The sequence below is a fragment of the Stegastes partitus genome, unplaced genomic scaffold, assembly GCF_000690725.1.
Source record: "Stegastes partitus isolate 25-593 unplaced genomic scaffold, Stegastes_partitus-1.0.2 Scaffold1708, whole genome shotgun sequence".
NCBI lineage: Eukaryota > Metazoa > Chordata > Actinopteri > Pomacentridae > Stegastes > Stegastes partitus.
Window position 1 is genome coordinate 142,988 of NW_007579439.1, and position 11,094 is coordinate 154,081.

Sequence of the window (11,094 nt, forward strand, 5' to 3'; positions counted from 1 at the left end):
ATTTTGAGCGTTTAATTGACCCCACAAATGTGATGCTCCAGAAACTCAATCTGCTCAAAGGAAGGTCAGTTTTGTAGCTTCTGTAACGAGCTAAACTGTTTTCAGATGTGTGAACATGATTGCACAAGGGTTTTCTAATCATCAATTAGCCTTCTGAGCCAATGAGCAAACACATTGTATCATTAGAACACTGGAGTGATAGTTGCTGGAAATGGGCTTCTATACACCTATGTACTGTATTGCACCAAAAACCAGACATTTGCAGCTAGAATAGTCATTTACCACATTAGCAATGTATAGAGTGTATTTCTTTAAAGTTAAGACTAGTTTAAAGTTATCTTCATTGAAAAGTACAGTGCTTTTCCTTCAAAAATAAGGAAATTTCAATGTGACCCCAAACTTTTGAACGGTAGTGTATATATATATATATCAATTTCTTTTGTAAAGTCAGTCCAAATTAACATGCTCCTCATCAATTTAAACTCCTAAATGCACTTAAAGTTTTATATTTAACCCTCCATTTAGGAGAAACGGCTATTGTGAAGAAAGAACTACAACTTCCAGTAGCGTTACAATACAACGTGATTGGACACACCATGAAATATGTAGTTCTTCTTGGGGTTTACAACTAGAGTTGTGTTTTTGTATTAATAAACTAAAATAAATGGATTGAAGTACTGACAAATGTGCTACTGGTAAAGTATAATATGTGTATATGAAATAAGTGTAAAAGAGGACATCGTATTTCTCTCCAAGCAGGCTGTGGTGCGTCTTTCACCCAGTGTAACTTCTATGTAGCTTCTCTACCATAAAGACCTGAATGATGGAGTACTTCTGAGATTGTTCTCCTTCCCAAATCTTCTCCACCCCTGCAAAAGACTTCTGAAAAGTGACTCTGTTAGAGCAACCATTGGGTTCTTGGTCTACTTTCCTGGATATTCCAGAATGAATGTCTGTTCCCTCTGGCAGACAAACATGTGCCAGAAAATCTAGTCGTCAGTAAACCATGTTGAAACTAGTAGTGTTTAAATACATAGATTTCTATAGAAATCTGAGCAAGCACCGTGTGTGTTCATGAAGTAGCAACTAAGTTTAAGGTGACTTATTCAAGCAGGGGACCTTTGCTGCATATCGTTCCCTCTCAATCACCAATTAACCTCAACATGTTTTTGGACTGTGGGAGGAAGCCGGAGAACCTGGAGAGAACCCACGCTGCACAGGGAGAACATGCAAACTCCACCTAGAAAAAGTCCCAGGCGTCCTAACCACTATTTGCTTCAGTGAAATAGTGGCCATCCAATAGTGTACTCACCAATTCAACAGCTGACTTACTTACTAATTCTGACTGTTGTCTTCCACATACCACAAACAAACAGCAAGTAAAATGTAAATAAGACATCAATAGATAATTCTACTTACATGTGTTCCAATGAATCTGAATTATTGTTTACACGGGTACAAGTTCATTAAAACAGGAAACTACAGCATTTACAGATTGATATGTTTTATTTCATACACATATTCCCTTTGTCTATCCTATCATTCGTAAAATACAGCTCAGTTGGCATAGTATCTAGAAAATGGGCATCACGTAAACATGTCCAACATGTAAATCAACACTGGTCATAAAAATTAAAAGAGTATGTCAAAAGTTTATTCACAAACAGAACACTGCTGTCTTCAAAAATAAATAAACAGTTACTGATAATCAAAGTTATTAATGGACTGTTATTAAATTGTTTTTTATTTGATTCCCTGGTGTAAGAATTATACAACTTCCATAAAAAAAGCAAACCATAAAATCTGGTTTTACCAAACCGTGACACATTTTGACCTGAAATAACAGACGTGCTTTACCACTTGGGGGCAGTGAAGAGAAGATATGGAAACCATTATCATATCTCCTTTCCAAGTTCAAGTTCATACGATAAACTTGTTAGTAAACAGCTGCTTATTTCAACATCGATAACTTATAAAGCACCAATGATATTTACTGGGACTGGTAATAAGTCCAAAATTATTCTTATTTAGACCGTCTCTGGTCTCAACCAACTCCTGAGGGCAACATCTATCTCTTTAGCTGTTGTAGTCTCTGTTGTTAGTCTGCTTTTTGGTGATGAACAGGTAGTGTGCAGTTGGCTTTTAGAGCTTTTCCTCTGGAAACAGCTGCAGCCAAAACAGTGCTATGAGACAGGCAAGGGTGAACTCAAACAATAGAGTTTCAGCCAGAGAGCTAAACAGACAAGTAAAACGGAGCATGGAGCTCGATAAAGCAGGAACTTCAGATTCATCCTATCCTCTGTAGGTTCATCCCTACTAGAGCCCTTTTCACATTGGCATTTGATAAATTGTTGTAAAAAATATCAATTCTGCACTTTAAGGTTCACTACCAAAAAAAAAAAAAAAAAGCTTTGAACAGTAACTTTATATACTGAATGTACTGCTGCTGATGTAGTTGGGCTGAGGTTCGACATAGTTCACAGTGTGTCTAGAAGACTTGGCTGGGCATGTCTGGAATCAGTGTGGGCACGAACAATCCAAGTTACTGTAGGGGCCCTATCTCCAAAGATGATTTGAGCATAGAATTACCAAAGGCTGCATTGTATGAAATAAAATACGTATGTACATCAAAGTTCTGCAGGTAATTACAGAGATTCCCATCTGAACTGTCGATCAAATTTTTTTTATCATGACCTTTGAACAGTGAAGTGACTGCTTCTCACAAGAAGAACTGAGCAATCAGGTTGGCTATGCCCAGCAGGATCAGGAAACTGTGGAAGATGGCTGAGGGCCAGCTGAGCCTTCCCTGGCGTCTCAGGGAGATCATGTGGACTAATGTAGGAAATACAAACACTAAAGCCAAGCCACATGTAGCCCCGGAAAACCTGCAAAAGGGAGGAGGGGTATGTACAAGTGAGAGACACCTCATCAATAGCAATCACAAAATTGTTCAATAGAATGTTTGATTGAACACAAAATACAATTGCATGAACAACCCTCACCCAACTGTGCTCCCTCCCTGGCCCATAAACAGTCTATTATATCCCTTGGTTACGGAGCCCTGTTGCTCTCGTAAGACAGGCTTTGCAGTCAAAAAAACAGCACGGACCCCAAAAATCTCTGTCCATCTAAGTTTCTTCAAGAGTAGTCACGATACACTCTCATGAAGAGCAGGCGCACATCCACACACACACACGTGCACACGCACACACACACACACACACAGACACGCACGCACACAGACAGACACACACAGACATGCATACATACCGTATGATGGATCCGATATTGGGATAAAACTTGGCCATCAGGACACCAGCTCCGACAATTAAGATATTCAGCATCAGAACATGAAAGAAACTGAAGAGAGATAAAGTGAAAAGTTATGATATGCTTAATTAATTGAATTTCTTTTCTGGGATAAATAAAGTATTTTTCATTCATTCATTTCATTCATTTCATTAACTTAAAAAGCTGTGTAATCATGTGAGATTTGAAAAAAAAATACTAGCTCACTGCTTTTTGCATATTATTGAGTTGCTTATTCAATTTCCTTTAGCTCTTTACCAACCTCTGTGAAACATGCCTCTGATAAATGATTTATAAAAGAAAGAAAGAAAGTCCTTTCCTGCAGCATGTCATCATTAAAAGGCAGGGTCAGATGGGCTACTGCTAACCTTTTAACTTTTCTACATTCTACAACAACAATGAAGACGTAAAAACAAAACAAAAAAAAGACATGGAATTTTAAAATAAACCAAGCCCGAACTACTGAATCCTGAGGTGCAGTTGACTTTGCAATTTTAGAGGCTAGTTACTCAAATGAACTTATCCTGGGCAGGGTTTAGAGGTAAGTCTTGGTATTCCTTTTTTGCTGTGGTCCTCATGTGGGCCATTTCTACTATTGTGACTCATGATTCAATATTTAAGTGAGCCCATTTGAACACAGAGGAAAACACAAAAATAGTAAAACCCTTCAGTCATAAAAACATGATGAGTTCTGGATGCAGTGCACACCACTGCATCCAGCGGTCCCCTGTCATCACCTAAAATGCTGCCAAACCACAGAGTTTTAGCATAGGTAAGGATGCTCTCCTTTGCTGCTCTATACCATTCCTGCATGGTAACACCATATCTCCACAGTACAGTATCATATTGATGGTTTCTGTGACTGCACTTGAGGAAACCTGCAAAGATCTTGAAAATGACTAAAGCAAAATGACTTGTGTCTGAATGTATGTCGTTTCTCTTTACCTAACTGAGCGCTTCTTAACGTAAGACGGATTTCTATGGTATTTGAACAGCATTATTTGTTATCAACACTAATTTGGCACAATGCAGCTGATGAAGCCTCACCTATTAACTGAAAACCATTACAGGTGATGACCCCATGAACTGATTAAGCGTTTGCCAAAAGCTGTCATCAAAAGACAAATGACTCAATTAAATTTCTCTTCTTCCAAATTGCTGTTCTACATTTCATAAAATGTCAACAAAAAACATAGAAAAACCCCTTAAATAAGTCAGTGTGTCCAAGTATTGTCTGGTACGGTATATACTAACAAACCTGTTTGAAGGAAGAGACATAGTCAGCTACAGTGACTGTTCCAATAGATATACTAAGGTGGGAAATTGCCTGAGATTTCACATGAATCTGAAGCTTCCAGTCATGCGTTCATTAGTCTGAATTTCATACTGTTAATATTTCACAGTACTGTATGTGAGTTTTGTCAAAAACCAAGCACACTGTTGTCAAAAGTTATCATCAACAATCTGCTGCTTGGATACAGAAAAAACAAATCACAAACACTGAATTCAATATTGTTAAGGGTTACCTGGGGTAATGATTTCCAAAGATCTGACTCATGATCTGGACCCGCACCAAGTATCCCAACAGAGGGTAGACTGTGATCATCTGGAAGAGCAGGAAGGCCCGAGCCACAAACACCAGCTTATCAGTGGTGGGAAAGTTATCTAAGAAGTTCTGTAAGAGAGAAGCAGTGCAGTCCTTAAAGAAATCCAATAGGGAAGCTGCAGTCACTGTAGATAATATTAAATACTGTAAAAGCAGCATGTTTAAATCTTACTGGTTCGATGCAGTCTTTGAAGAGAGGCGGTGAAGGAAAGGAAGCAAAAATCAACACTCCCACATACATATAGGTCATTCCTACTAGAAGATAAGCCACAGACAGGTCCCGCACCTAAAGACATCAAAACACAAACACATTTAACTTAAAAGCATCACTTGACTTCCTGTGTATCCTGAGGTCAATAAACTATGAGAAGAAAATGAAAACGGGAGGTTGATTTTTAATAAATGTTGTTCCAACTTGTACACCAGTGCTGTCATCGCTAATGATGACTGACATGATCCACCAAAAAAATTTTAAAAACTACTTGTGAATCTGAACAGTGTTATCTGAGTCGGCAAAGACCAGATTTGAAGAGTGCAATGCACATATATGAAACTGTCAGGAGCTTGGATGGATGGGGCTCACATTGTTCTCTTGGTGCTTGTTGCTCTTCATGAGTGTGATAATGCAGTTGTGAATGAAGAAGGCCAGAGTTAGGACACCAGTCAGCTGAGGAAAGAGCAGTCTGAACTCTGAAAGAGCAAAATAAGGTCAATGACACATTTGCCACTGCAAACAACAAAACAAGTTGAAGCCACAGTAATGCTTCTGGTTGTGTTGTTCATTACTTTCATTGATCAAAAAACTTTCATCCATTTCACTCATTTTATATATTTAAAATCTCAGAGGACACATTGGGGGGAATTCTTCATTTTCAATGTACCTAGGTATATACAAATAATGTCTTATTGTTATTATTATTACTATTATTATTATTATTATAATGAAGAAGAAGAAGAAGAAGAAGAAGGAACATATTGAGGTTAATTGGTGATTCTAAATTGTCCGTAGGTGTGAATGTGAGTGTGCTTGGTTGTCTGTCTCTAAGTGTAGTCCTGTGATAGACTGGAGACCTGTCCAGGGTGTCCCCTGCCTTCACCCTGAGTCAGCTGGGATAGACTACAACCCCCCATGACCCTACAGAGGATTAAGTGGGGTATCAATAATGGATGGCTCAATAGAGTATACTGTACTAAACAAAATAACAATAAATACTTGTTTAATTTTTTACATAGTTGTGAACAAAGGTCTACACACACTTTAAAGACCATGTACGAGGTGTGTCAGAGAAGTTCAAGGACTGGTGTCACAAAAGATATATTTCAAATCCAAGCTACAAACTACAAGTTTTCCCCGTTGAAGTAATTCTGTTGGAGTCTAAGGCACTTTCCCAGCCTTCTTTGACAGTAGGTATGGTGTTTTTTTAGGTTATATGCCAAATAAACACAAAACAATGAGTGGTAAAAGATGGGCATGAATGCTACTGTCATGAGACAGAAGGAACTGTGGTGGCACGATCACTTATGACAGCAGATAGCTGGATAGGAGTGCTATCTGCCTGGCTGTGGCTATACTACCTAATGATTGTTGGAATAGTTATTTTGGGGATGATTGGTTACATAACTATGAAGAGAGGAGCTGGAGCTCCTGCCACAGGAGGTGTTACGCCATTTAAAGGGAAGAAGGAAGGGAGGCCTTTCCCTAGAAGGGGGGAGGGGCAAATGGCAAAATTGTGTGAGTTTCTAGAGAACACCTTTGGGGTATTTTAGTGAGAAAGGCAGGGCAGGCCAATTCATTACTTTTGGCCCCTTAAAAAGGCGGACGGCACATATGAAATGTGTTGTAACTTCTACAACCTTCATCTGATGTGGATGTCAGTACCCTTAAACTAAAGCTGAAAGTCTGCACTTAAAGCACATTGTAGGGGGATTTGAGGATTCGAAAGCAGGACATGCAAAAACACCCCCAAATATCTTGCTACCATAAGTAAAGTTTGCCTGGAAGACCGTTCAAAAAATGTAGCAAGCCATTGTTAGAGACTGGAGTACAACTATGCACAACACAAAAGAATAAAACGTCTATTGATATTTTTGTCAATACAAGAAATAATTGGAAAAGCTAAGTTTACTTGTGGTTGTGTTGAAGTACATCACCTTTATCTGTAAGCACGGTTTCAAAGAGGATCAAATGTAACATGACACGATAGTCATTTTAATTCTTGACTGAAGCATAGAATCAAAGGCTTTCTTATTTAAAATGCTGAAGAAGCTGACGGTTTCAATGGGATGTACTGACTGTTTCACATTCTTTAACTAGAGTATGCCAACAAGGTTCATCCTAGTTGCTGAGAAAACGAACACAAAGGTTTACCTGGAACATAGAACTGGGTTGCGTCAAACCAGTGGAACTCCAGGTGGAAGCCAAGGCGGACAGCTTTGTAAGTAACCAGCGCAATCAGGTAGAGCACTGATAAGGTGCCTGGACAAGACGGAAGGAAGCAACAATGGATGGATGAGTGACACAGCACACAGCGCATTCAGAAGGAACGCCACAAAAAGCAGTTTTAACAAACTCTGGAGCTAATCTTCAACTCTAAGCATAATGGCTCATCTGTCCTGCATTCTACAACATAATGTGATTTAGGGCTGCTCTGACCTGCTAGTATGGCAGCTTTTACTGCAACATTTCCCAACATTTCCCCCCACGGTGACCAGAGTGAGGGAGAGGGGTCTAACAATGATACTGAATGCCCCCAGGTGGATGAGGTGCAATAAGATAGGAGAGATGATGCCTCTCCTAGATACAGTGTGACTGGATCATATACATTATTTAGAGCACAGAAGTCCACATCACAATGACATTGTAGAAAAACAAATGGAGGGTGTTTGAAGTATAGGCAGCAAATCTCAGATCATTTCCTTTTAATGCTCTTTGGCAGTAGTTCTCTCCTTTCTTCAGCAGCTGCTATTTTACTATTAAAGTGTCTTTGGTAGCCATTTTAGCCTGCCGTTACGTTTTTCAGATCATACGGTAGGCCAGCACCCTCTGGACTTTTTTTTTAATCTTTTTTTTTTAAAAGAGTACGATAGCTCTGCCCAATGTCTAAACCACTGGTCTCTGTTTGTGATTTATCTTTGGTATTTGAACCTCTGGATCAGGTGGACATAAAGATACTCTGCCTTATTATTGCTGGCCCTTGCATCAGCAAAACATGTCAGTGACACTTACGTACTGTCAGTGATGTACAATGCACAGTTCACACAAGGTAATCTTAAGGTCATACTTGAACCAAACTCTGCCTTCAGGCCCAAACATCCATCACTGGGGTGTGTTCTTTTGAAGCTGAGGGCAATTTATCCCCCTCCCTTTTTCTCCCCTGAACAGGAGTGGCTGCTTGCTCTCTGATGGGTGACACTGCGTCAATCCCTTTAATAGGGAGGGAGAGTGGCTCCACCTCGATGCAAGCGTCATGACTATGAGCCAGTAGTATTTGGAGTAATAATATAAAGGCTTCGGAGGTTAACGCTGAGAGAGCGCTCCTTATAATGAGACACCTCACTGATGTTATCAGAGAAAACTGATAGAAACTGTATAGATTATATTTGGGCTTGAAGATGCATGCCTAAGGTGTGATATTTGAATGTGAAAGCTGGGATCACTGTTGAAAGAAATGAACCAGACACAACCGCAGAAGAAACTAACATCTAATTAGGATGCTTACACACAGTTACTTAGATTGAAAGAAGAGGAGAAAGAGAAACTCTAAGTGCTTGCCAGACACCAGAGTGATCTCTATTTCTGGAAGCGAACTCTTTTCCTCTAAACCCACTTTAAAAACAATTTACAAAACATTTGTTCTTGACATGCTAGCAGTTTTAGTTGTTTGATTACCTCCTGGTTCTCTAAGCTGAAGCAAAGTGTGTTTCTGTCATAATTCAACACAATGGCAACTATCGAACTGCTACAAATCAATTAATGTAGGTTGGCCAAAATTCAATCAAAGACCAGAACAGGTACCTAGTGCTGATGTTTCAATGCTTATGTTGTGACAGTGAGTTGCAAAAAAAAACTCTGGTATTCATTCTGTGCCAAGCCTAAGCTTTCTGATGTATCCTGAACATTGCTCTTGTTCCAGCTTACCCAAGAAAGTGAACCTTGCGAAGAACGAAGCTGAGCGGAAGCACAGCAGTGGAAGCAGCAGAATGATGAGGTAGAAGGGGACGGTGTTGGTTTTACTCCAATAGCGTTGAAAATCGTTGACATCAGAGGTACCGTTTCCGCTACTGCTAAGATAAAGTGTGCTGATGGTATCATTCCCTCCAGGGTCGGTGTTTGGGTATGGACAGATGACTGGTGAACAAATCAACAAAGCGTTACCGTACATACAGTTACCTACTCTGCATTTACAAAAGAACTACATCATTAACATCAATGATAAAACAAAGTTGCGTTGTGCAAGTGACTTACCTCTTTCTGAGCCGTTGGTTCCAAACTCTGAATCTGACACGTTGACATTGTGAGCATGGTCTATAAACAGGAGAACACGCCATCAACTCAGAGAAATAATTGCAAGTTTAGAGATACAACCACCAATTATTTTCCATCTCTCTGCAAAAAATTACCATCATCTATAAACAGGTGTTCTCAGCTGTTATTAATGGTGAACACATGGTGAGGTAGGCTTTGGAATTTAAGGCTCATTAGGCTAGTCCCTAAATGAAACACACAAATGCCATGATGAACTTAGTCAAGTCATCTGACAAAGAAAACACAGAATCGGCCGTGGTACAGTTGTAAGACAGTGGAAGGCTGTTTAACATGGAGTCAGAAACAACAAATGTGTGTTGCCTTGAATTTCCTTTGTTTAAACAATCCAGCAAAGAAACTACAAATGTACCGTTGAAACCAGAAGTTTACATACACTGTATAAAAAGACTTTTTTTTATTTTTTTCCCCTCACTTTCTGACATTAAATGAGACTAAACTTTTCCTGTTTTAGGTCAGTTAGGATTACCAAAATTATTTCTATTTGCTAAATACCAGAATAATATGAGAGATAATTTTTAGAGAATGTTTTATTACTTTCTTCAAAGTCAGAAGGTTACATACATTTCCTTAGTATTAGTATTAGTAGTACTTTGGTCTTTTTATACAGTGTATGTAAATTTCTGGTTTCAACTGTATGTAATACTTACTTTCTTTTACTGACGAGAGCATTGTGACTTACTGTAGATAAACTGTCCAGTGTTGAAGAGGAAGTTGGACATGAGGACCCAGTAGACCACCATGGCTCCAACTAGCGACACCATGGAGAAAACCAGGCTGGACCACTGACCAAACTTTCCAAAGTAGTGCCTACAAACATCAGGGAATTCCCAGCTGGATGTGTCCACGGAGGCTGGACGGAACACAGACAATAACTACAGCAATTATTATCTAATTCTTGGATAAAAATGTCAGCAGTTTTAATCTGTTTAATGTGTTACAGTCCAGATTTGTTCCCTACCTGCTGCCATAATGACAGCTTACTGCTATCATCAAGACAGCAACAACTGCTACAGAACAGCTACTTCTAATTACTACATATTATTAGAATATTTTACCAAGCAGGAAAGAGAAATTGCTCCTTGTTGTTGAACAGTGGATTTATCCTTACAGAAAACACTGAAATGTGAATTTTGAAGCAAGAAACTATCTCTGCAATCTGCAGCTCCTTCCACTTTTCTACTCTGTTTTCTGTAAAATGTAGCTCCCATGTTTATTTGTTTACACCATTTACAGTCCAGTCTTTGGACGGATACACATTTCTCATCCGACTCTATGCTTCAGCATGTTCAATGTAAAATAAAATAATGGATACCAAGCTAAAGTATCAAGTCTCAGAATAGGATTTAACTAGGTTTTCATCAGTATTGAAATTGCATGGGTAAAATTTAACATAGCGACCAAACTGTAAGGGTTTACACATAGTTGAACATTTGGATGAATTGTGTTGAACAAAAATCTCACATGTGGCTCAGACACTGACTGAGAGCTCAGAGTTTCTATTTAGACTGCGGTGGAGTCCACTATAAGAGGCATAATAACAGGTGCCTATTAAAATGAAGATGATAACATGAGGCTCAAAAATTACCTAAACAGTTGTGTGGAAAAATGCTAAATTTGCATGGTGAGTAGGACT

At 39.1% G+C, this 11,094-nt stretch overlaps 1 protein-coding gene across 1 annotated transcript; it reads right to left on the reverse strand.

Annotated features, from left to right (window-relative positions):
• Positions 1 to 1,487: 1,487 nt before the first annotated feature.
• LOC103372190 (putative sodium-coupled neutral amino acid transporter 9) lies at positions 1,488 to 10,429 on the reverse strand. Its single transcript, XM_008301766.1, has 10 exons — positions 10,420 to 10,429; positions 10,141 to 10,311; positions 9,381 to 9,440; positions 9,054 to 9,263; positions 7,284 to 7,391; positions 5,499 to 5,605; positions 5,088 to 5,201; positions 4,836 to 4,984; positions 3,271 to 3,360; positions 1,488 to 2,885 (listed from the first exon to the last, which is right to left on the reverse strand). Exons 1-10 carry the CDS (start codon positions 10,427 to 10,429, stop codon positions 2,720 to 2,722), a joined length of 1,185 nt encoding a protein of 394 aa, XP_008299988.1. The 3' UTR covers positions 1,488 to 2,719.
• Between the last annotated feature and the right edge of the window lie 665 nt (positions 10,430 to 11,094).